General features: G+C 46.0%; 1 protein-coding gene, 1 non-coding gene and 1 pseudogene across 2 annotated transcripts in view; 1 reads left to right on the forward strand and 2 right to left on the reverse strand.

The window, feature by feature from the left end:
- LOC124711925 (carboxypeptidase N subunit 2) overlaps positions 1-27,208 on the reverse strand; it is a 158,632-nt gene that overhangs the window by 91,070 nt on the left and 40,354 nt on the right. The window contains exon 6 of the mRNA XM_047242182.1: positions 10,511-10,704. Coding sequence (XP_047098138.1) covers positions 10,511-10,704 — 194 coding nt within the window. The remainder of the gene's footprint in view (positions 1-10,510; positions 10,705-27,208) is intronic.
- Positions 6,673-6,747, reverse strand: Trnas-uga. Its single transcript has one exon. It is a non-coding gene; the product is annotated as a tRNA-Ser (tRNA).
- LOC124712701 lies at positions 24,013-24,130 on the forward strand (annotated as a pseudogene).

The following is a 27,208-nucleotide window of genomic DNA, read 5'->3' on the forward strand; positions in this document are numbered from 1 at the left end:
AACCTGGTACTCGCCTTACCAACAATTAATTTTATATGATCATTCCACTTCAAATCGTTCCGCACGCATACTCCCAGATATTTTGCAGAAGTAACTGCTACCAGTGTTTGTTCCGCTATCATATAGTCATACAATAAAGGATCCTTCTTTCTATGTATTCGCAATACATTACATTTGTCTATGTTAAGGGTCAGTTGCCACTCCCTGCACCAAGTGCCTATCCGCTGCAGATCTTCCTGTATTTCGCTACAATTTTCTAATGCAGCAACTTCTCTGTATACTACAGCATCATCCGCGAAAAGCCGCATGGAACTTCCGACACTATCTACTAGGTCATTTATATATATTGTGAAAAGCAATGGTCCCATAACACTCCCCTGTGGCACGCCAGAGGTTACTTTAACGTCTGTAGAAGTCTCTCCATTGATAACAACATGCTGTGTTCTGTTTGCTAAAAACTCTTCAATCCAGCCACACAGCTGGTCTGATATTCCGTAGGCTCTTACTTTGTTTATCAGGCGACAGTGCGGAACTGTATCGAACGCCTTCCGGAAGTCAAGAAAAATAGCATTTACCTGGGAGCCTGTATCTAATATTTTCTGGGTCTCATGAACAAATAAAGCGAGTTGGGTCTCACACGATCGCTGTTTCCGAAATCCATGTTGATTCCTACATAGTAGATTCTGGGTTTCCAAAAACGACATGATACTCGAGCAAAAAACATGTTCTAAAATTCTACAACAGATCGACGTCAGAGATATAGGTCTATAGTTTTGCGCATCTGCTCGACGACCCTTCTTGAAGACTGGGACTATCTGTGCTCTTTTCCAATCATTTGGAACCCTCCGTTCCTCTAGAGACGTGCGGTACACGGCTGTTAGAAGGGGGGCAAGTTCTTTCGCGTACTCTGTGTAGAATCGAATTGGTATCCCGTCAGGTCCAGTGGACTTTCCTCTATTGAGTGATTCCAGTTGCTTTTCTATTCCTTGGACACTTATTTCGATGTCAGCCATTTTTTCGTTTGTGCGAGGATTCAGAGAAGGAACTGCAGTGCGGTCTTCCTCTGTGAAACAGCTTTGGAAAAAGGTGTTTAGTATTTCAGCTTTACGCGTGTCATCCTCTGTTTCAATGCCATCATCATCCCGTTGTGTCTGGATATGCTGTTTCGAGCCACTTACTGATTTAACGTAAGACCAGAACTTCCTAGGATTTTCTGTCAAGTCGGTACATAGAATTTTACTTTCGAATTCACTGAACGCTTCACGCATAGCCCTCCTTACGCTAACTTTGACATCGTTTAGCTTCTGTTTGTCTGAGAGGTTTTGGCTGCGTTTAAACTTGGAGTGGAGCTCTCTTTGCTTTCGCAGTAGTTTCCTAACTTTGTTGTTGTACCACGGTGGGTTTTTCCCGTCCCTCACAGTTTTACTCGGCACGTACCTGTCTGAAACGCATTTTACGATTGCCTTGAACTTTTTCCATAAACACTCATCATTGTCAGTGTCGGAACAGAAATTTTCGTTTTGATCTCTTAGGTAGTCTGAAATCTGCCTTCTATTACTCTTGCTAAACAGATAAACCTTCCTCCCTTTTTTTATATTCCTATTAACTTCCATATTCAGGGATGCTGCAACGGCCTTATGATCACTGATTCCCTGTTCTGTACATACAGAGTCGAAAAGTTCGGGTCTGTTTGTTATCAGTAGGTCCAAGATGTTATCTCCACGAGTCGGTTCTCTGTTTAATTGCTCGAGGTAATTTTCGGATAGTGCATTCAGTATAATGTCACTCGATGCTCTGTCCCTACCACCCGTCCTAAACATCTGAGTGTCCCAGTCTATATCTGGTAAATTGAAATCTCCACCTAAGACTATAACATGGTGAGAAAATTTATGTGAAATGTATTCCAAATTTTCTCTCAGTTGTTCTGCCACTAATGCTGCTGAGTCGGGAGGTCGGTAAAAGGAGCCAATTATTAACCTAGTTCGGTTGTTGAGTGTAACCTCCACCCATAATAATTCACAGGAACTATCCACTTCTACTTCACTACAGGATAAACTACTACTAACAGCGACGAACACTCCACCACCGGTTGCATGCAATCTATCCTTTCTAAACCCCGTCTGTACCTTTGTAAAAATTTCGGCAGAATTTATCTCTGGCTTAAGCCAGCTTTCTGTACCTATAACGATTTCAGCTTCGGTGCTTTCTATCAGCGCTTGAAGTTCTGGTACTTTACCAACGCAGCTTCGACAGTTGACTATTACAATACCGATTGCTGCTTGGTCCCCGCATGTCCTGACTTTGCCCCGCACCCGTTGAGGCTGTTGCCCTTTCTGTACTTGCCCAAGGCCATCTAACCTAAAAAACCGCCCAGCCCACGCCACACAACCCCTGCTACCCGTGTAGCCGCTTGTTGCGTGTAGTGGACTCCTGACCTATCCAGCGGAACCCGAAACCCCACCACCCTATGGCGCAAGTCGAGGAATCTGCAGCCCACACGGTCGCAGAACCGTCTCAGCCTCTGATTCAGACCCTCCACTCGGCTCTGTACCAACAACAACGCTATTCTTTGCGTTGTGTAAAATTGGAAATAAATAGGCACTCAGATATCGATAGTAACAACCTGAGGGGGGAAACATGGCAGCGCGATTCTAAGCATTGTTGTGAGAAGAGCTCCGTGTGCGAGAGTCGTGGAATTAGTGGTAGTAGTGTCGGTCGAGAGCTCGGAGAGGGGAGAAGACGTGTCACGCTGCCCGCACGTCGGTGACGGCGGATCTCACCACACTCGAGGCCCGATTTCATTAATATAGCCAGGAGAGACTGAGACGCTTTAACTACGCTCGAGATGGAATTCGAGGTAAAATTCCCAAGCATAGCGCAAAAGCGATTGCAAGGTTAGGCTCGTGATTGTTTGTCCGAGTTTGCAATAATCCCGTGTTTTGCTTGCTGAGATTGCCACGGAAAAAAGAAGCTCATTCCTTGTGGTAAGGAATCTTGCAGTGCCTCGCATCCTGGGACTCTATCCGCTTCGCCGGCCGCTGTGGCCGTGCGGTTCTAGGCACTGCAGTCTGGAGCCGCGAGACCGCTACAGTCGCAGGTTCGAATCCTGCCTCGGGCATGGATGTGTGTGATGTCCTTAGGTTAGTTAGGTTTCAGTAGTTCTAAGTTCTAGGGGACTGATGACCTAAGATGTTAAGTCCCATAGTGCTCAGAGCCATTTGAACCATCTTATTTGTTCATCGTGTGAAGGACATTCACAGGTCCAGTGGCTGTTTCCACAAAAAGAGGCAGTCTACAGCTCGATCGTCACATCCATTTAAAAATGAATGGGAATGACAAGAGGGAGGGATGAGAATTCTCAGTATTTATTATGCAGTCGCTTAATCGACGGATACTGTAAATTTGCTATGAAGCGACATTACAATACCGTGCAGAAAGAATTTTAAAGATCTAGTTGACACTGAAAGAGCAAAACATTACAAAGATCGACAGACGGGATTCATTGTTTTGTACATCAAGAAGCACTTTGTGCTACAGTTGCAGGCATGGAGCACGTGAAGATATTTTTAGTACGAATAGTAAAGGTTTTGAAGTCGCACCCATTATTCCACTGTCAGTTGAACTGAGGGAAGAGCATGGAGACTGCATAAACTTCTGCAAAGTACGTTGGTTTACTCAAGGTGCATGCCAGGTACGAAGTTTCGATTTAAATCTCACTACTTTTGAATTTATGAAGGGAAAGACAGTGCAGGAACGAAAATTAGAACATCTGAAATAGATTGCACACCTCACATTTTAAGTGGACTTGATTGCACACGGCCCACAGTGAGACACTGCAAGACCAGAAAAACTTCTTTCTAATTTTATGGTTCAAAATGGCTCTGAGCACTATGGGACTTAACAGCGGAGGTCATCAGTCCCCTAGAACTTAGAACTACTTAAACCTAACTAACCTAAGGACATCACACACATCCATGCCCGAGGCAGGATTCGAACCTCCGACTGTAGCGGTCGCGCGGCTCCAGACTGTAGCGCCTAGAACCGCTGGCCACTGCGACCGGCTAATTTTATGAAGATTCATTTAAAAACAATATCGCGTTGTAGAAGGGACACATTCTGATAAATCCAGTTGTTTCAGCTGAATTAAAGAAAACATGAGGTTTCAAGGACTCATCGTAGCCTTGGTAGAATTACGAGTATAGTTTTCTAAATGTTTTGAGGACGTTGCCAATCTTACTACTGTTTTAGACCTGATTAAGAGACCGTTTGCCGCTTCAGTTGAAAGCGCCCCAGTGTATGTACCAATATAACTAATTTGACCTGCAAGGTAATTCCCGTTGAAGACAAAAGCTTTTAAGTTAAAACTATCCAGGTCGTCTATGTTGCTTTCTGCAGCTAGAGTTTCCACGTCTCCATGAAGATGTTGGAAAGGTGCTTCAATATTATTATCAACATACGTGTGTGAAACATGTTTCTTTCAATTACGAAGCTAAATAATTCGTGGTTATGTGGCAACCTGAGTGCGAAAATCTGTGAAGTTGACTGCGCCTGTCCGTATATGCCGAGAGTCTCTAACAGATAAAAATTCCATAATGTCTCTGCGCAGCAAAAATAAATAAATAATACTCAACATTTGTTTCGTTTATGATCTTTGTTGTTACATTTACATGCGGCTCGTTCGTAATTTCCCTCACTGAGTCGATGGACAGCGCTGACACATTCCATCAAATGGTGAAGAAACATTCAAAGAAGAAGGCTAGTACAAGATGGCCGCTGCCTAGTTTTTGTACTTCTGTGCCCATAACAGTGGTAAATAATTATACATTACTTCTACTCAACTCTCAGCATTAGAGTAAGGAAAAACCTAGTAAGTTACGACTTCCTCTTCAAAAATTTGGACTACAGCTCACGAAACCACACACTGATGCAAGGGCGAGGCGTGGTTTACACAATGGAGGGTATTCTCGAACGAACTATCATGCAGAACGTTGGAGCAAAGGAAGCTCATGGATGCAAAGGTAAATGTCATTTGTGCACTAGCGAAAGTTCGTCAGAGGCAGAAAAGTGCAACAAAATGAATGAAAATACACTAACCTGCGTGGAATGAGATTTTCACTCTGCAGCGGAGTGTGCGCTGATATGAAACTTCCTGGCAGATTAAAACTGTGTGCCCGACCGAGACTCGAACGCGGGACCTTTGCCTTTCGCGGGCAAGTGCTCTACCAACTGAGCTACCGAAGCACGACTCACGCCCGGTACTCACAGCTTTACTTCTGCCACTACCTCGTCTCCCACCTTCCAAACTTTACAGAAGCTCTCCTGCGAACCTTGCAGAACTATAACTCCTGAAAGAAAGGATACTGCGGAGACAAGGCCTAGCCACAGCCTGCGGGATGTTTCCAGAATGAGATTTTCACTCTGCAGCGGAGTGTGCACTGATATGAAACCTCCTGGCAGATTAAAACTGTGTGCCCGACCGAGACTCGAACGCGGGACCTTTGCCTTTCGCGGGCAAGTGCTCTACCAACTGAGCTACCGAAGCACGACTCACGCCCGGTACTCACAGCTTTACTTCTGCCACTACCTCGTCTCCCACCTTCCAAACTTTACAGAAGCTCTCCTGCGAACCTTGCAGAACTATAACTCCTGAAAGAAAGGATACTGCGGAGACAAGGCCTAGCCACAGCCTGCGGGATGTTTCCAGAATGAGATTTTCACTCTGCAGCGGAGTGTGCACTGATATGAAACCTCCTGGCAGATTAAAACTGTGTGCCCGACCGAGACTCGAACGCGGGACCTTTGCCTTTCGCGGGCAAGTGCTCTACCAACTGAGCTACCGAAGCACGACTCACGCCCGGTACTCACAGCTTTACTTCTGCCAGTACCTCGTCTCCTACCTTCCAAACTTTACAGAAGCTCTCCTGCGAACCTTGCAGAACTATAACTCCTGAAAGAAAGGATATTGCGGAGACAAGGCCTAGCCACAGCCTGGGGGATGTTTCCAGAATGAGATTTTCACTCTGCAGCGGAGTGTGCGCTGATATGAAACCTCCTGGCAGATTAAAACTGTGTGCCCGACCGAGACTCGAACGCGGGACCTTTGCCTTTCGCGGGCAAGTGCTCTACCAACTGAGCTACCGAAGCACGACTCACGCCCGGTACTCACAGCTTTACTTCTGCCAGTACCTCGTCTCCTACCTTCCAAACTTTACAGAAGCTCTCCTGCGAACCTTGCAGAACTATAACTCCTGAAAGAAAGGATATTGCGGAGACAAGGCCTAGCCACAGCCTGGGGGATGTTTCCAGAATGAGATTTTCACTCTGCAGCGGAGTGTGCGCTGATATGAAACCTCCTGGCAGATTAAAACTGTGTGCCCGACCGAGACTCGAACGCGGGACCTTTGCCTTTCGCGGGCAAGTGCTCTACCAACTGAGCTACCGAAGCACGACTCACGCCCGGTACTCACAGCTTTACTTCTGCCAGTACCTCGTCTCCTACCTTCCAAACTTTACAGAAGCTCTCCTGCGAACCTTGCGGAACTATAACTCCTGAAAGAAAGGATATTGCGGAGACAAGGCCTAGCCACAGCCTGGGGGATGTTTCCAGAATGAGATTTTCACTCTGCAGCGGAGTGTGCGCTGATATGAAACCTCCTGGCAGATTAAAACTGTGTGCCCGACCGAGACTCGAACTCGGGACCTTTGCCTTTCACGGGCAAGTGCTCTACCAACTGAGCTACCGAAGCAAGACTCACGCCCGGTACTCACAGCTTTACTTCTGCCAGTACCTCGTCTCCTACCTTCCAAACTTTACAGAAGCTCTCCTGCGAACCTTGCAGAACTAGTACTCCTGAAAGAAAGGATATGCGGAGACATGGCTTAGCCACAGCCTGGGGGATGTGAAAATCTCATTCTGGAAACATCCCCTAGGCTGTGGCTAAGCCATGTCTCCGCAATATCCTTTCTTTCAGGAGTGCTAGTTCTGCAAGGTTCGCAGGAGAGCTTCTGTAAAGTTTGGAAGGTGGGAGACGAGGTACTGGCAGAAGTAAAGCTGTGAGTACCGGGCGTGAGTCGTGCTTCGGTAGCTCAGCTGGTAGAGCCCTTGCCCGCGAAAGGCAAAGGTCCCGAGTTTGAGTCTCGCTCCGGCACACAGTTTTAATCTGCCAGGAAGTTTCAAAACGCAATATGTTGTGTCCGACACAAGATTATCATAAGGAGGGCCCTAGAAAAGTGTGATAGGACCGCTGTTGTTCTGTGTGTACATACATGATTAGGCGGACATGGCGGGCAGTAATCTGCGGTTATTTTCGGATGATGCCGTGGTGTACGGTAAGGTGTCGAAATTGAGTAACTGTAGGAAGATAGAAGACGACGTAGACAAATTTCCAGTTTGTGCGATGAATGGCAGCTAGCCCTAAATGTGGGAAAATGTGAGTGAGTGTGAATAAGTAGGAACAACAAACCTGCAATATTCAGATACAGTGTTGCTAGTGTCCTGCTCGAGACAGTCAAGTTGTTTTTTTAATATCTGGGCGTAACGTTGCGAAGCGGTGTGGGGTGGAATGGGCACGTGAGAACTGTGGCAGGATGGTCTGCTTCAGTTTATTGGGAGAATGATAGGAAAAAGTGGTTCACCTGTGAAGGAGATCGCATGTAGGATTCTGGGGCCAACTATTCGTGAGTACTGCTGCAGTGTGCGGGATCCGTACCAGGTCGGGTTGAGGGAGGATATCGAAGCAATTCATTGGCGGGCTGCGAGACTCGTTACCGGTAGGTTCGGACAACGTGTAAGTGCTGAGGAGGTGCTTCGGGAACTCAAATGGGAATCCCTGGAGGGAAGGCGAGAAACACAATTGAGAAAATTTAGAGAATCGGCATTTGCAGCTGGCTGCCGAACGATTCTGCCGGCACCCACATACACTGCGCGTAAGGTCCACGAAGACAAGATTCGAATAATTAGGGCTCATACGGCGGCGTACAGACGGTCGGTTTTCCCCTCGCTCTATTTGCCAGTTGAACGCGAGAGGAAATGACTAGTAGTTGTACACGGTAATCTCTGCCACGCGCCGTATAGTGGCTTGCGGAGTATCTACGTAGATGTAGATGTACCCTCCGCCACCCACCACAAGGTGGCTTGCGGAGTATGTTTTTAGATGTACACGTAAATGACTGCTACTGTTGTCTCTCATTGTCACTGATATTGTCACAGCTGGAGACTACCGGATTTATGGTGACAGCCTGTATTTCCATTTGAAGTGAAAATTGTTTACTGTGTGACCAACAGGCACTGGCATTGGAAGCTGCCATCCACAGAGCCATGTGCTGGTACACAGAAACACACCGCGAAACTAAAGACGAAACATCTGCGTGCTCCGTCTGATGACGAGTCTGACAAAGTGTGAAAAGTGTTTGTGGAGTAGGCAAACAAAGTGACTGGTCGCAGATGTCCGCACTTATTTTCTACTCATAGTCAACAATTCTTTACAGACGAATGGAAAAACTGCTAGAAGCCGACCTCGGGGAAGATCAGTTTGGATTCCGTAGAAATATCGGAACACGTGAGGCAATACTGACCCCACGACTTATCCTAGAAGCTAGATTATGGAAAGGCAAACCTACGTTTCTAGCATTTGTAGACTTAGAGAAAGCTTTTGACAATGTTGACTGGAATACTCTCTTTCAAATTGCGAAGTAGGCAGGGCAGGGGTAAAATACAGGCAGTGAAAAGCTATTTACAATTTGTTCAGAAACCAGATGGCAGTTATAAGAGTCGAGGGGCACGAAAGGGAAGCGGTGGTTCGGAAGGGAGTGAGACAGGGTTGTAGCCTGACCCCGATGTTATTCAATCTGTATATTGAGCAAGCAATAATGGAAACAAAAGAAAAGTTCGGAGTAGGCATTAAAATCCATGGAGAAGAAATAAAAACTTTGAGGTTCGCCGATGACATTGTAATTCTGTCAGAGACAGCAAAGGAAGAGCAGTTTAACGGAATGGATAGTGTCTTGAAAGGAGGATGTAAGATGAACATCAACAAAAGCAAAACGAGGATAATGGAATGTAGTCGAATTAAGTCGGGTGATGCTGAGGGAATTAGATTAGGAAATGAGACACTTAAAGTAGTAAAGGAGTTTTGCTATTTGGGCAGCAAAATAACTGATGATGGTCGAAGTAGAGAGGATATAAACTGTAGACTGGCAATGGCAAGGAAAGCGTTTCTGAAGAAGAGAAATTTGGTAACATCGAGTATAGATTTAAGTGTCAGGAAGTCTTTTCTGAAAGTATTTGTATGGAGTGTAGCCATGTATGGAAGTGAAACACGGATGATAAATAGTTTGGACAAGAAGAGAAAAGAAGCTTTCGAAATGTGGTGCTACAGAAGAATGCTGAAGATTAGATGGGTAGACCACGTAACTAATGAGGAAGTATTGAATAGGATTGGGGAGAAAAGAATTTTGTGGCACAACTTGACAAGAAGAAGGGACCGGTTGGTAGCACATGTTCTGAGACATCGAGGGATCACCGATTTAGTACTGGAGGGCAGCGTGGAGGCTAAAAATCGCAGTGGGAGACCAAGAGATGAATACACTAAGCAGATTCAGAAGGATGTAGGTTTCAGTAGGTACTGGGAGATGAAAAATCTTGCGCAGGGTAGGGTAGCATGGAGAGCTTGCAAGGGGTCCGTAGGCCCTTACTATAAGTTTGCACTCGGCACAGGTCGGTAGGGCAAACAATCGATAGTGTCGTGTTGCGAGAGCGAGTGTAGAGTTGAGTCAGTTCCCAGGTTGCGGGCCGAGCCGTGTGGAGGCCTGTTGCTGTAATGCAAGGCTTTACCGACAAAGGGAATGGCCATCGCCGCGGTTTAACCCCTTTGTGTTAGAATAATACGGGAAAGTGAAAAAGTATAATTACGAGAGTGATCAGTGATATTTCTGTGGCGATATTTTGGTTTCGCGTCTACCGCGCCGGCATCTTTTGGATTGCAGTGTTGGATTGCAGTGTTGAATTGCAGTGATTGAATTTGCGTGTGACAATAATGAATAGCGAGGAAGCCTGTGCTGAGATTAGCCGTTATTAAATATGTATGACGAAGGCAGTGGCTGTTTCCTTCTTTTTGTGTTTTTGAGACGAATATAGGTTCTTGATTAGTGAAGCTGTGTTGGCGTTCCTTCTTGTCACCGGACATTTCATTATTAGAGCATTTGAGAAGGACAAAATGGAATGTAACAACTCCGTAGCAGTCAAATCCGATTGCCAGCCCCATTAGGTACACGGTCACATTAATTAATATTTATTTGGGCTGCTATCAGATCCGGATCGGGTCGAGATAAATGAAATTCGGAGGTGTTACAAGCTGCATCAAACCAGTCTCAGGACTGAAGACCACAACAACAAAAGTCAAGAATATCCGTAAGTTTAATTTTCTCGTATTTGGCTGCGATGGTACGAGACCGCCTTGTAAGATGGCACTAGCACGGGGAAAGATTGTGAGTAGTTAGAAGGGCTGGGTACCTTGCAAGAGCAGCGGCGGCAGCTGCTCGAGGCTGTTGGCGGACAGGTCGAGCTCCTCGAGGCGCGCCAGGCCCTGCAGCAGCCCCTCCGGCAGCGTGACCAGCCGGTTGCCGCTCAGGTGGAGGAGCGTCAGCTGGCTGCAGAAGCGCACCAGCTTCTCCGGCAGCGACCGCAGCTGGTTCCACGACAGGTCCCTGCAACGCCAGTCCCAGCTAGACCCACGTCCACCCAGGCATGATGCGCCTGTCGGGCACACGGTGGTCACCTGTGTGCTGAGATCTAGTACCACTCTGAATATGTTAGCCAAAAGAAGTCTACCATTACCAAAGATACGAAATAGTTTGAGGAAGAAGTTACTGCAAACGTACGTTTGCAGCACTGGATTCTATGTAACTGAGTAAAGAACTGTGGGAAAATCGGAAAAGGGGAGAAGGGAAGCGTTGATACACTATGTGATCAAAAGCATCCGGACACCCGATTGAATATGACTTACAAGTTCGTGCCTCCCTCTATTAGTAATGCTGAAATTCAGTAAAGTGTTGACCAGCTTCCACTCTCGCAGGCATACGTTCAGTCAGGTGCTGCAAGGTGTCTTGGGGAATGGCAGCCCATTCTTTGCCGAGTGCTGCACTGAGGAGAGGTATCGATATCGATCGGTGAGGCCCGGCACGAAGTCGGCGTTCCAAAACATCCCATAGGTGTTCTATAGGATTCAGGTCAAGACTCGATGCAGGCCAGTCCCTTACAAGGATGTTATTGTCGTGTAACCACTCCACCACAGGCAATGCATTATGAACAATTGCCGATCGTGTTGAAAGATGCAATTGCCATACCCGAATTGCTTTTCAACGGGGGGGGGGGGGGGAGGGGGGGCAAGAAGGTGCTTAAAATATCAATGTAGGCCTGCGCTTTGATAGTGCCAGGCAACACAACAAGGGGTGCAAGCCCCCTCCATGAAAAACACGACCACACCATAACACCACCACCTCCGAATTTCACTGTCGTGCACAACACTCGCTGGCATATGACGTACACCGGTCATTTGCCATACCCACACCCTGCCGTCGGATCGCCACATTGTGTACCGTGATTCTTCACTCCACACAACGTTTTTCCACTATTTAGTCGTCCAATGTTTACGCTCCTTACACCAAGCGAGGCGTCGTTGGCATTTACTAGCGTGATGTGTGGCTTATGACCAGCCGCTCGACCATGAAATCCAAGTTTTCTCACCTCCCGCCTAACTGTCATAGTACTTGCAGTGCATCCTGATGCAGTTTCGAATTCCTGTGTTATGGTCTGCGTAGATGTCTGCCTATTACACATTACGACTCTCTTCAACTGTCGGCGGTCTCTGTCAGTCAACAGACAACGTCGGCCTGTAGACTTTTGTGCTGTACGTGTCCGTTCAAGTTTCCACTTCATTATCACATCGGAAACAGTGGACTTAGCGATCTTTAGGAGCGTGGAAAACTCGCGTACAGACGTACAAGTGATACCCAATCACCTGACCACGTTCGGAGTCCGTGATTTCCGCGGAGCGCCCCATTCTGCTCTCTCACGATGTCTAATGGCTACTGAGGTCACTGATATGGAGTACCTGGCAGCAGCTGTCAGCACAATGCACCTAATATGAAAAACGTATGTTTCTGGGGGTGTCCGGATACTTTTGATCACATAGTGTATGTGGTGCTTTAAAAGGATGTTCAAAAACATATAGTGTGATAACATAAGGAATTTGGGAGTTCTCTGTGCAGTCAGCGAGAAGAGGAAAATGTGGAAAACGTTGACAACAAGAAGGGACAGGATGATAGGACATTTGCTGAAAAAATGAAGGATTCACTTTCGTGGAACTAGAGGGAGCTGTAAAGGGTAAAAACTTAGGAGAAGATAGGATTTGGAATAAAAGTACATAGTACAAATAATGTAAATGAAGAGGTTGGCACAGGATAGACAGTTGTGTCGGGCTGCGTCGAAGACTGATGAGAAGAAAAAGTATGTTGGGCAGGACGATATTGGTGTTGGTGTTCGCTGCAAGTGTCGTGCAGAGAGACAAAAGTCTCTTTGGGGTGCGCCGAGTTGGAACAAACGCACTAGAAGAGATTAGATTAGATTAATACTAGTTCCATGGATCATGAATACGATATTTCGTAATGATGTGGAATGACTCAAATTTTCCAATACATGACATAATTAAGTTAATTTAACAACATAATTAAGTTAATATAACAACTTTTTTTGTTTGTTTTTTTTCTTTTTTCTTAATTTATATCTAAAAATTCCTCTATGGAGTAGAAGGAGTTGTCATTCAGAAATTCTTTTAATTTCTTCTTAAATACTTGTTGGTTATCTGCCAGACTTTTGATACTATTTGGTAAGTGACCAAAGACTTTAGTGACAGTATACTTCACTCCTTTCTGTGCCAAAGTTAGATTTAATCTTGAATAGTGAAGATCATCCTTTCTCCTAGTATTGTAGTTATGCACACTACTATTACTTTTGAATTGGGTTTGGTTGTTAATAACAAATTTCATAAGAGAGTATATATACTGAGAAGCTACTGTGAATATCCCTAGATCCTTAAATAAATGTCTGCAGGATGATCTTGGGTGGACTCCAGCTATTATTCTGATTACACGCTTTTGTGCAGTAAATACTTTATTCCTCAGTGATGAATTACCCCAAAATATGATGCCATATGCAAGCAATGAGTGAAAATAGGCGTAGTAAGCTAATTTACTAAGATGTTTATCACCAAAATTTGCAATGACCCTTATTGCATAAGTAGCTGAACTCAAACGTTTCAGCAGATCATCAATGTGTTTCTTCCAATTTAATCTCTCATCAATGGACACACCTAAAAATTTTGAATATTCTGCCTTAGCTATATGCTTCTGATTAAGGTCTATATTTATTAGTGGCGTCATACCACTTACTGTACGGCACTTTATGTACTGTGTCTTATCAAAATTCAGTGACAGTCCATTTACAAGGAAGGACTTAGTAATTTTCTGAAAGACATTATTGACAATTTCATCAGTTAATTCTTGTTTGTCAGGTGTGATTACTATACTTGTATCATTAGCAAAGAGAACTAACTCCGCCTCTTCATGAATATAGAATGGCAATTCATTAATATATATTAAGAACAACAAAGGACCCAAGAACGACCCTTGTGGAACCCCATTCTTAATAGTTCCCCAGTTTGAGGAATGTGCTGATCTTTGCATATTATGAGAACTGCTTATTTCAATTTTCTGCACTCTTCCAGTTAGGTACGAATTAAACCATTTGTGCACTGTCCCACTCATGCCACAATACTTGAGCTTGTCTAGCAGAATTTCATGATTTACACAATCAAAAGCCTTTGAGAGATCACAAAAAATTCTAATGGGTGGTATTCGGTTATTCAGATCATTCAAAATTTGATTGGTGAAAGCATATATGGCATTTTCTGCTGAAAAACCTTTCTGCAAACCATACTGACATTTTGTTAGTACTTCATTCTTACAACTATGTGAAGCTACCCTTGAATACATTGCTTTCTCAAAAATTTTGGATAAAGCTGTATCTAGGTGGACGGTGCGTGTTCTGTTATGGGAGACAATGATCTTGGCGGACGCTGTGTGTGCTGTGTAGGGAGACACAGGTGTAGCTGAACACTGTGAGTGCCGGGCTGGGCGACACAAGCCATGCTCGCTACTACACAGTACACTCGAGGACTGTGTTCAATGGCACCAGGACACAAAATGTGCGTGCTAAGGGGTTGTAGTGTTGGCGATTCATTCGTCACAGTCGTCGGCGATCAGACAGCGGCCTGGTGCGCTATCTATATAGAGCCCGTACGCAGTAAACGTGCTGGTTTTAGAGGTGAACAGTGTGTAGAACATTCTTTCTGGAATGCAACTATGCCCCGCCGACGAGCGTGTACTCCTGCTGCACAACGTCTGCCGCTTGAAGAGGATTTTGTTATGGCCCTGCGGGAAGCTGGATGGGCGAGTGGACAGGGTGACGCACGTATTGGGCACAGTGTGTCAGCCGTGTTACGCCAGCCCGCGTTCTAAACGTCCACGTGTTATAGACGCGTGTCAAGATCGGCGCATTGTGAGAGCATGAGTGGCCGACCGAACATCGCCAAGCAAGATCGTAAGAGATGGAAAAGAGCCACCGTGGTACAACAACCGAGTTAGAAAACTGCTGCGGAAGCAAAGGGAACTTCACAGCAAACATAAACATAGCCAAAGCCTTGCGGACAAACAAAAATTACGCGAAGCGAAATGTAGTGTGAGGAGGGCTATGCGAGAGGCGTTCAATGAATTCGAAAGTAAAGTTCTATATACTGACGTGGCAGAAAATACTAAGAAATTTTGGTCTTATGTCAAAGCGGTAGGTGGATCAAAACAAAATGTCCAGACACTCTGTGACCAAATCGGTACTGAAACAGAGGATGACAGACTAAAGGCCGAAATACTAAATGTCTTTTTCCAAAGCTGTTTCACAGAGGAAGACCGCACTGTAGTTCTTTCTCTAGATTGTTGCGCAGATGACAAAATGGTAGATATTGAAATAGACCACAGAGGGATAGAAAAACAATTAAAATCGCTCAAAAGAGGAAAGGCCGCTGGACCTTCTTGCAGCGGTGTACCGTAGGTCTCTAGAAGAGCGTAGCATTCCAAAGGATTGGAAAAGGGCACAGGTCATCCCCGTTTTCAAGAAGGGACGTCGAACTGATGTGCAGAACTATAGACCTATATCTCTAACGTCGATCAGTTGTAGAATTTTGGAACATGTATTACGTTCGAGTATAATGACTTTTCTGGAGACTAGAAATCTACTCTGCAGGAATCAGCATGGGTTTCGAAAAAGACGGTCGTGTGAAACCCAGCTCGCGCTATTCGTCCACGAGACTCAGAGGGCCACAGACACGGGTTCCCAGGTAGATGCCGTGTTTCTTGACTTCCGCAAGGCGTTCGATACAGTTCCCCACAGTCGTTTAATTAACAAAGTAAGAGCATATGGACTATCAGACCAATTGTGTGATTGGATTGAAGAGTTCCTAGATAACAGAACGCAGCATGTCATACTCAATGGAGAGGAGTCTTCCGAAGTAAGAGTGATTTCAGGTGTGCCGCAGGGGAGTGTCGTAGGACCGTTGCTATTCACAATATACATAAATGACCTTGTGGATGACATCGGAAGTTCACTGAGGCTTTTTGTGGATGATGCTGTGGTATATCGAGAGGTTGTAACAATGGAAAATTGTACTGAAATGCAGGAGGATCTGCAGCGAATTGACGCATGGTGCAGGAAATGGCAATTGAATCTCAATGTAGACAAGTGTAATGAGCTGCGAATACATAGAAAGATAGATCCCTTATCATTTAGCTACAAAATAGCAGGTCAGCAACTGGAAGCAGTTAATTCCATAAATTATCTGGGAGTAGGCATTAAAATGGAATGATCATATGAAGTTGATCGTCGGTAAAGCAGATGCCAGACTGAGATTCATTGGAAGAATGCTAAGGAAATGCAATCCGAAAACAAAGGAAGTAGGTTACAGTACGCTTGTTCGCCCACTGCTTGAATACTGCTCAGCAGTGTGGGATCCGTACCAGATAGGGTTGATAGAAGAGAGAGAGAGAGAGAAGATCCAACGGAGAGCAGCGCGCTTCGTTACAGGATCATTTAGTAATCGCGAAAGCGTTACGGAGATGATAGATAAACTCCAGTGGAAGACTCTGCAGGAGAGACGCTCACAAGGGAACCTCCCCATCGCACCCCCCTCAGATTTAGTTATAAGGTGGCACAGTGGATAGGCCTTGAAAATCTGAACACAGATCAGTCGAGAAAACAGGAAGAAGTTGTGTGGAACTACGAAAAAAATAAGCAAAATATACAAATTGAGTAGTCCATGCGCAAGATAGGCAACATCAAGGAGGAAGTGACCTCAGAAGCGTCGTGGTCCCGTGGTCAGCGTGAGCAGCTGCGGAGTTAGAGGTCCTGGGTTCAAATCTTCCCGCGGGTGAAATAATTTTATTCTTTATTTTCGCAAAGTTGTGATCTGTCCGTTCGTTCATTGACGTCTCTGTTCACTGTAATAAGTTTAGTGTCTGTGTTTTGCCATCGCACCGCAAAACCGTGCGATTAGTAGACGAAAGGACGTGCCTCTCCAATGGGAACCGAAAACATTTGATCGCAAGGTCATACGTCAACCGATTCCTCGACAGGAAAACACGTCTGATATATTCTATACGAGATTGGTGACGACATGTACGTTACATGACAGGAAAATGTTGTCGACCCACCTAACTTGTACACTTGGCGAATGGGTAAAAAGATTCTTCTACCTTGCCCGATTTAGGTTTTCTTGTGGATGTGATAATCACTCCCAAAAAAGGGATGAAAACATAAGAGTTTGACACATAAACTGCAACAAATGAATGCAACAGTTTGGCAGTCGCAGTTTTCCTTGTGCTCTGTCAAAACGTATGTTTTTAACGTTTTCAATTTTTTCCGCGTGTAGACCGTCAAATCCTGCATATGTCCAAGCAAATCTGAACATGTCCTGGAATTTTGGAGGGCGAAGTTGATTTTGTGTAAGTGCTTGAACTTTGATAATTGTCTGAAAATAAAAAATTAAAATTGTCGCCGCCGGGTAGACTTGAACCAAGGACCTCTCGTACTGCAGCTGCTTACGCTAACCACGGGACCACGGCGTTCCTGAGTCAATATTTACATTTATATTGCATATGTTTTACATGGACTACTCTGTTTGTATATTTTACTTATTTTTTTCATAGTTCCACACAATTTCTTCCTGTTTTCTCGATTAATCTGTGTACAGTTTTTCAAGGCCTATCCACTGTGCCACCTTATAACTAAATCTGAGGGGGGTGCGATGGGGAGGTTCCCTTGTCAGTAGCTCGGTACGGGCTTTTGTTGAAGTTTCGAGAACATACCTTCACCGAAGAGTCAAGCAGTATATTGCTCTCTCCTACGTATATCTCGCGAAGAGACAATGAGGATAAAATCAGAGAGATTAGAGCCCACACAGAAGCATACCGACAATCCTTCTTTCCACGAACAATACGAGACTGGAATAGAAGGGAGAACCGATAGAGGTACTCAAGGTACCCTCCGCCACGCACCGTCAGGTGGCTTGCCGAGTATGGATGTAGATGTAGATGGGAACAGAACTGTGCGTCTGGTCAGGCTACTACTGGCGCGGTGAGGTCGCCAGGGACGGCTGCTCTGGTGCCGTGAAGGAGTCGACTGGAGAGTGGAATGGCACTCTGCTGTTTTCACCGAAGGCAGGAGGTTCTGTTTGGATGCACGTGAGCGACGGATTTATGTAGGGCGTAGACTTCGTGAAAGGCCCATTCCAGAGTTTATTCGCCCACCACACCCAGGTCTCACGCACGTGAGGCATCATGGTGTGTGTGTGTGTGTGTGTGTGTGTGTGTGTGTGTGTGTATTGGCGGGGGGAGGGGGGATGAGGGGGGCGTTAAGCTCGCGGTCACATCTGCTGTTTCTACATGGCAAAGTAACCAGTGCCCGCTACATTTCACAGGTTGTTAGCACCATGATACTGACGTTTCTTCGACAGGAAGCTGATGTGAATTTTCAGAAGGACAATGCATCTCCGTCCACATACGGTGCTATGACGCAACGTGCTTTTCGTGGTGTACAACAACTGCCCTGGCCTTGGCAACAGAACAAGTATGGGACATGCTGAAGCGGGAATTTACTCGTTTCCAGATAATGCAGGAACCACTGGCGAACAGCAACAAAAGCTGGAAGGTTATTGGGACAGTCTATCACAGGATGCCATTCAGTACCTTTATGATCGTCTGCATGCGAGAATACGCGCCTGCTTTGCCGCTAGAGGGGTGGAACATTGTATATTACATTGACATATGTGATTCATTTTGTCTGAATTCATTATATACTCCTACCTGTCACTTATCAATAAAATGGCCTTCTCCTTGAGGGAGATTCATTTTTTCCCGGCGGTGTAGATAGGGGGACATAGGTCAAACTAACTCCATATATTGTGTTTTTCTAGTGGAGAGTCAGGCTCTGTTAAACATCGTGTGTGCTGCTCAGAGAGACACAGGTTATTGTAAAGAATGACATTCTAGCCGTACTCGTTACGTCACTGACCCTAAAATGGTTTTTTATTTGTTTATTTTCCGACACAACAGTATATAATGTCAACTAGAAATAACTGGTTTCAGCTGTCACCAGACCTCTTCAGGTCTACAAGGTCGACAATAATGAAAATAAGTTAAAAGCTTATAAATGAATCAATGCAGATGACATCAAAATTATACGCTTAAAATACACTGAGGTCATACCGTAGGAAGGAGCCAATAGTTCACTCCAAAGCATGGACATATAAGTGAAAACCGTCTTGTATATAAAAGCTAATCCCGTGATACCAATGTAAGTAACTATTCCACATGTTGTTGGCGTGGTCTTAGCTCCGAAGACTAGTTTGATGTAAGTGTCCATGCTAGTGTATCCTGTTTCATGTATTTTTATTTTAGCCATCTAGTTCCGTGGCAGAAATTGAGGGACACATCTCCAAGGTAATGGGAAGACTCGGTACACGATATTATAACATCATAGAAGTAATAACAAATAAAATAAAATTATATTAATCCTACGCAGACGACCAAATGTTGAGTATATACTAGCGTAATCAACGGTATAACATACGAATTAGCTTATTTTTTCCAGAAATTTCCCAACAGAATAGGAATGAGCCATGACTCAATTCTTCAGTTTAGACTTGAAAGTGCAAGGACTACTGCTACGAATTTTTTATTCTGTTAGTACAGTGCGCAAGCGAATTACAAGATCACTCTTATGAAACCGCGTCATTTTTCCTTACTGCGTCGGAGAATTTGGAAATTTGAGTCAAACGCGTCTACAAACTTCCCTACAAAGACAAAAAAGCATGGCGCCCTGCAATGTCTTCCTGGGGCTTGTAACACTCCGGTTTAATCTACTGGCTTATCCCGCTCGATCGGGATCTGATAGCAGCCCAAATAGATAATAACTAATGTGACCGTGTACCTAATGGGGCTGGCAATCGGATTGGACTGCTACGGAGTTGTTACATTCCATTTTGTCCTTCTCAAATGCTGTAATAATGACATGTCTGGTGCCAAGAAGAACGACAACACAGCTTCATTAATCAACAACCTATATTTATCACCAAAAACACAAAGTAAGGAGACAGCCACTGCCTTCGTCGTACAGAGTTAATAACGGCTAATCTCAGCACAGGCCCTTTCGTTATTCATTATCGTCACACGCAATTTCAATCACTGTAATCCATCACTGCAAACCAACACTGCAATCCAAATAATGCCGGCGCGATAGACGCGAAAATACAAATATCGGCACTGAAATATCACTGAATAACACTAGTAATTGTACTTGTTCACTTTCCCGTATATTTCTAACACAAAAGGGGTTAAACCGCGGCGATGGCCACCCCCTTTGTCGGTACGGCCCTGCATTACGGCCACCGGCTGTCCCACGGCCCGGCCCGCAGCCTGGGTCCCACTCTACTACTATCTCAACACTCGCTCTCGCTCTCGCCACCCGACGCACACTATCGATTGTTTGTCCTGTCGACCTGTGCTGTCGCAAAACTTATAGTAAGGGCCTACGGACCCCTTACAGGCTCTGCGTCGTATCAGACAGATGGGTACCGACACGAGCGGAACAAGGGTGAGAGCCCAAAAGTTCACGTGAGACGTGTAGCAGGTTAATGGTGTCTCGTTGGCATCAAGACTCAGCACAATTCTGCCCGACGACCACTGTAAACGTATGACATGACGGGGAGCTCGTTACAGCCTGCCCCCTTAAGCACATCTTATCCAATCTCTTGACCCTCTGCGATGGAGATCACAACTGAAATACCTCGCGTCAAAATCAAGAGTTTTCCTTATGAGTGGCCGACGAAACCAGTTCAGACTCACCGCCGCTCAGAATCTGCAACAGAAAGGCCTCACAAGGTGGCATGAAGGGTGTCAGTGAAACCATCCTTTCCTTGGGGCGTTTACACACACTTCGCGGTCGAAAACAACAGATTGCAGTGTGATATGCCACAGGACGACTTTCTTGACAACCTTTGACGCTGTCGCCACCCCCGGACGATTCACTCCTTGTCTAAGGACACTGTGGGGCTGCAACCCCTTCGAAAGTGATCCAACCCCTTCGCTGTGTAGCGCGACCGCAAATTTGGCTCTAGTGTAATGGGTGGAACCAATAAAGATAGTTCCAAAATCGTTCGACGAAATTCGAAAGTGATCCGGTGCAGCAAATAGTGTTAGCGCTTTTTCACCCCTCCTATTTCGCGCCCTCCTGTCGCGTGATCATAGTGGGTTGTGACGTTCACATGTGCATAAACAAAATGCCGAAGAGTCTCTCTAAGACCTACAGCTAGTTCGGCAACAGCCTCAGTTTCACGTGTGCGCCTTTGTTGAGCACTTTAAAAATTTGCCTGTACAGAAAGAACCACTGACTGATTCCTAGGCGCCTGTGGGCAGGCTATCCCTCCAACAGCCCTCAGATTCAGCGTGCATGCAATCAGGGCTAGAGCGGCAGTGTAGTGCCTATCAGCTGCCTGCAGGTGTCTAGGAACCTGTCAAGGGATGTCCCTGTACCGGCACATTTTTAAAATGCTCAACAAAAGTAGATGGGTGACCAGGGTGTTGGCAAACTTGGGAAGGGCGTCTCAGAGAGACCATTTTCCATTTTATTCATACACATGTCAATGTCGCACACTCCTGTGATCAGCCATGGGAAGGAACGAAACAGGAGGGCTGGAAAATCACAAGCAACCTTTACTGCTTCGGATCGTGTTCAAATTTAGTCGAATAATTTTGAATGCTCCTAGTGGTTCCACCCTGTATACCAGAGCAAAAATTGCTGTCGTGTTACATTCAAAAGGGGTCATATGGCATTCAGCTGGGCTGCAGCTCCACTATGTCCTCAGAAAAGGGCTGAATCGTTTGTAGGGTGTCGGCAGTGTTAAAGATTGTCAAGAACGTCATTCTGTTGAGACCTTAACTTTTCCCGGCGAATCGAATGTTCAAATAACTGACGGGTTTGCTGCCGGGTGACTTCGTCGAACACCACCGATATTTCGACAGGAGCACACCCTGCCATTCTCAAGGCACAAATGCAAGGCAGAAAAAATGTGCAAGCAAATTTAATACCTCGGTTCACAGAGGAGAAACAAGGAAGACACCACGCAGAGAACAAGTGTCAACACAACCAAAGATAACCAACATCAGAAAAATCGATAGTTACTATTGATCAACAGGTGAATTAGCACTAATTCTGTCCCTCTGTTTTTTGACGAGTGACAGATCCGGATTCCAAGCAGCATTTAAACAAAATCCACCATCTCTGTTAATAAGGTTGCTTGATAGTCTGATTTCAACAGCTCATGTTGGTTATCTTTGGTTGTGTTGACACTTGTTCTCTGTGTGGTGTCTTCCTTGTTTCTCCTCTGTGAACCGAGGTATTAAATTTGCTTGCACATTTTTTCTTCCTTACATTTGTGCCTTGAGAATGGCAGGGTGTGCTCCTGTCGAAATATCGGCGGTGTTCGACGAAGTCATCCGGCAGCAAACCCGTAAGTTATTTGAACATCATACTGTTGCACATCTTACTGAAATCTGTTGTTTTCAAGCGCAAAAAGTGTGTAAATAAACGCCCCAAGGAAGGGTTGGTTACATTGCCGCCCTTTATGCCACCTCCTGGGGCCTTTTATTCTCGATTCTGATCGGCAGTTCGTCTGCAATGTTTTCCTCGGCCACCCACAAGAAAACCGCGTGATTTCGACGCTGGGCGTTGCGGTTCTGACCTCCATCACAGAGGAGTCAGGAGAGCGGGTGAGATGAGTGACAGATCCGGATTCCCCCCTGACACGACCGCGGTGGCGTTGCGAAACTCTGTGGTGATATTTGGTACCAGTGTGACATCATTACCCCGTACTACACCTCACAGGAACTCCCGAGCTGTGGCCCTTCTTCCGCACGTGTTGAACCTGGTTGTTTGAAACACCGCCGAGCTCGAGGTAGACGTCGCAAGGCACCATGCTTTTTCACCATCACAGTGGAAGGTTCGTAGGCACCTTTGAGCCAAGTTCACACAGGGTGTTTCAAAAAAGTTAACCGTTAATTCTTTTGCAGACTGTACTTTATTGAAAAAGGATACAGCAGAATACTGCACACAAGGCTGCACAAGAGTCACAGAGGTGCGATCCAAATGCAGATTAGATTTCTGCTCAGTGTTAAATGCGTGAAAGCTGATACTTCTTAGCAGTAAGGTTATATTGTTAACAACAAACGACATTAAGGAAAATATCTGTTGACAGGCCGGACTCCGGAAGAGGAACTGACAAGAGGTTCTCGAACTTACACCATATGTTTCTCGAACTGCTCATTTCTGATCTAAGAAAATATCCTTTTGCAAATGGAAAAAGCTACTTCAGATTATAATGCAGTATATCACAAGCGAATGAAAATAAGCAAAGTAGACTAGCAGTTATTACAGATACTCTTCTAGTGGTAAATACGGCATCATCCAGTTTTTGAACAAGACCTCGACCGTGGGCTTTCCACGATGGCTTATCATCTATCTGCACACCTGGTAAAATGTCCGCCTCGATAGCTGAGTGGTCGGCGTGACGGATTGCCGTCCTACGGGCCCGGGTTCGATTCCCGGCTGGGTCGGGGATTTTCTCTGCTCTGCGACTATCATCATTTCATCCCCCTCCAGCGCGCACGTAGCCCAATGTGGCGTCGAATGTAGTGAGACCTGCACCAAGGCGGCCGGACCTGCCCTGCAAGGGGCCTCCCGGCCAATGACGCCAAACGTTCATTTCCATTTTACCCAGTAAAATGAATAAATCATGCTCATGCTCAATAACGATATTCACATTCTGTGTAGTCAAAATGTCCTGTGGATACCTTCTCATTCCCTGCGTAAGTACTGCAATCTACATTCATTTGAAGCTGTTTACTGTACTCAAGCCTTGGTCTCCAATTCCCCCACCCCCCACACACAAACATAATTCCTTCCATTACCAAATTGGCAATTATTTGATAGCTCAGAATCCAATCCTTCCTCTTCGTCAAGTTACGCTATAAATTTCTTTTTTGTCCAGTTTGATTCAGTACGACCTCATTTCTTACTCGACCAACCCATCAAACCGTCAGCATTCTTCCATAGTTCCACTTTGCAAAAGCGTCTGTTCTGTTTTTGTCTGAACTGCTTATCGTCCATGTTTCCCTTCCATAGAAAGCTACACGCCAGGCAAATACTTTGAGAAAAGACTTCGTAAGAAATTTATACAATGCTGGAAAACAGTGCAGTACCCTGAAGGAAGAGGTAACCTTATTGACAACGGAGCTGACAGACAAGAGTATATAATAGCAAATTGAGACCAAATGAAACTAATGCCACAATAAAGGGGCAACGGCCTTGCCGCAGTGGATACACCGGTTCCTGTGAGATCACCGAAGTTAAGCGCTGTCGGGCGTGGCTGGCACCTGGATGGGTGCCCACCCAGGCCACCATGCGCTGTTGCCATTTTTCGGGGTACACTCAGCCACGTGATGCCAATTGAGGAGCTACTCGACCGAATAGTAGCGGCTCCGGTCACAGAAAACCATCATAGCGACCGGGAGAGCGGTGTGTTGACCACACGCCCCTCCTATCCGCATCCTCAACTGAGGATGACACGGCGGTCGGATGGTCCCGATGGGTCACTTGTGGCCTGAAGACGGAGTACTCTCTCTACTCTCCACAATAAAGGCCGCCCGAAACAATCGCATCGCATCAATACACATTGTACCTCCCACCCCTCTGCCCCCCCCCCCTTCCCTAGCCTCTGGCGGGAACGCAGGTGTGTGTTCTCGCATGCAAACGATCGTAAACGTGCCGAATCCCATTCTGTATCCTGCGATCTGCTATCCCAAGCGTCCTGCGTCTTCTGTTCCAATCGGGCAATGGGTCTTGCAGGTTCAGGAGAACGAGTAAGTTACCGCTTCAGCAAGTGCCACACGTGGCGAGAGATCTAGCGACTTTATCGGCCAGCGCGGTTGCTGTACACAACACGAGCACCTTGCATCGCAGTAGTCATATGTGGACGTACAGTGTCCTGCTGAAAAAACACTTCACCTTCCTGTCAAAGAAATGGCACTAGCATGGAAATAACAGCTTGTGAAATGTTGTAGGCACTGGTAACTGTACTCTGCAGAAACACCAATGTTGGCCCCCCCACAACTTGAAGCCTGCGGCGGAATCTGTGTGCAGTGGGCGAATGCACTTTGGAATTGGCGTCTCACATACGTCATACCTTGTTGGTCCATCACTCGCATACAGGCAGAACCTACTCTCATCACTGAGAAGAATAGAACGCCATTCCACTCTCCAGTCAATACTTTGATGACACCAGAGTAGCCGTGGTTGGTGGTGTCAGGGTGTCACCAGTAGCTTGGCCAGAGGCACCCGCGATCTTAATCCTGCTGCAATCAGACGGTTCCCCAATGGTCGCTTGATGTTACTTGGATGGCCACCGCTACACCACTACAACGTGCTCATCTTGACTTGAAGTGCGCCGGTGCTGAGTGAACGCCCAGAAGCTGGTCTACAGGCGTGGGCACGTTCCAAAGACCGCTTTTAATGCAGCGACACACCACCGACACACCGTGTGCCCAACATGTGCAGTAACCCGTCGATAAGTGCATCCAGCTTCGCGCAAGCCGACAGTGCGACCCTATTCAAATGGCTGAAGCTATTCAGCAAGAGTGCGAACTCGTCGGTGGGGCTCGGTTGTACGCAAGCAGAAAGGTTGCAAACTCTGTTCGCCTCTGAACTCATCACGGTTGGTGCCTGCAGCGCCGGAACAGAGGGAGCACAGGCAGGCGTCGTGAGGACCGCCCGATCGCCGATCACCGTCTCAGCCGAATCACAGTCCCTCATTACAAACGTATTGTGCTCTGGTGCCACTGAGCACAGCGCTTGATTGTGTTGCGTGTTTCCCGGCAGTATATTAAATACTAACACTCTTATTCAAAAATGCTTTTCTTCCTGTTCTCAGTCTGAATTTTATAATGTGTATACTATCATACTTTGCCGCCCATATAGCAAAAATCATCTACTACCTTTAGACTCTAATTTCCTAATATAATTCACTCGGGATCGCCAGATATAATTCGACTAAATTCCCTTCCCCGTGTTTTATTTTTGTCGACGTCCACCTCATAATCTCTTTCCAAGATAGTGTTTACTACATTCGACTGCCCTGCGAAGTCCTTTGCCGTCTCTGACAAAATTAAAATCAGTGCCGAATTGTAAAAGTTGTTTCCTAATTCGCCACTAACTTTAAACAAAAGTCGGTCATTAATTCAAAATACGCTTGTTCGCTTGTTGCAGAGACAGCAGAGTAACGCAGCACCTCATACATTGAACGGAAAATATCACGGATGAATGGCGTGGCACACAAAATATGCAGTTGAAAACGAGAATCGTTTCCCGAAAAGCCATGTCCAAAATACACTCGTGTCCAAAATTAAACCAACAAACCGCAATTGCCCAGTTCTGTGTCTAATTCACGATATAATGATACAGACTTTCAACAGATGTCCGTAAGATAGTGTTCTGCAAGGAAGGGACCATTCCGGTCAACAGACACCCACACCATCGATGACGTCGGGGCACCTATCAAAAGAAATAGTGTTTTCCGGGTAGACCCTAATCCACAACTGCTGTATGGAAACCACAGACGGTGCAGTATGGCACAGAGAAGACGCCTGCCAGACTCTCTATGGTGGAGGGCCATAGGAAGAATGGAAGCAGGACAGTTGCAAAATGATGTGGTCCGATGGCTTCATGCGAATGGTTCTGCTGTTCTCGGATGTCGTAGCAGTTTACAGAGACCGAAACTGTATCCCAATGACCAGGGCAAGGCCGACCGTTTGTGACATCAGGAATAGGCGACCGTTATTTGGCTGCAAGGACACGACGGTACCACCTCAGTACTGCACGGGAACCGGCACCTGACCCAGCAGCATCCACTGGACGTGTCGCATCGAGACAGACGGTGTACAGAAGGCTTCGGCAGAGCGGCCTTTGCTGTCGGAGATCTGCTGCATTATGACGCGTCTTCATAGAAGGGAACGTCTGGGGTGGAGTCGTCAACATATTACCTGAACAGTCGAACAGTGAGCCAATGTTCTTTTCACAGGTGAGTCCCGGTTTGGACTGGACACTGATTCTCGGCGGAATTCGCATCTGGAGGGAACGTGGAACTCGATTTCGGGGCCCAAATACTGTGGAAAGAGACCGATGTTGAGGACATCCATAATGGTATGGGGCAGGCATTACGTTAATCACATGAACAGATCTTCACTAAATTGTACGGGTAGATCGGCAATGTTCATCTGCTATCAGGTATCGTGACGAGATGTTGTGGAGCCAGATTTCGCATTGATGGACGATAGAGCTCGGGGGTGGTTGATGTTTTCTTGGAAACGGAAGGTATTGTATCGATGCCGTGGCCTCCCGATTTGAATCCCATAGACCACGTCTGGGATGCAGGGGGAGACGGGTTGCATCACGTCAGCGTCCGCCAATCACTCTCCAAGACTTGTGAGCAGCTCTGGA

This window comes from Schistocerca piceifrons, chromosome 8, assembly GCF_021461385.2.
Source record: "Schistocerca piceifrons isolate TAMUIC-IGC-003096 chromosome 8, iqSchPice1.1, whole genome shotgun sequence".
NCBI classification, from domain to species: Eukaryota; Metazoa; Arthropoda; class Insecta; order Orthoptera; family Acrididae; genus Schistocerca; species Schistocerca piceifrons.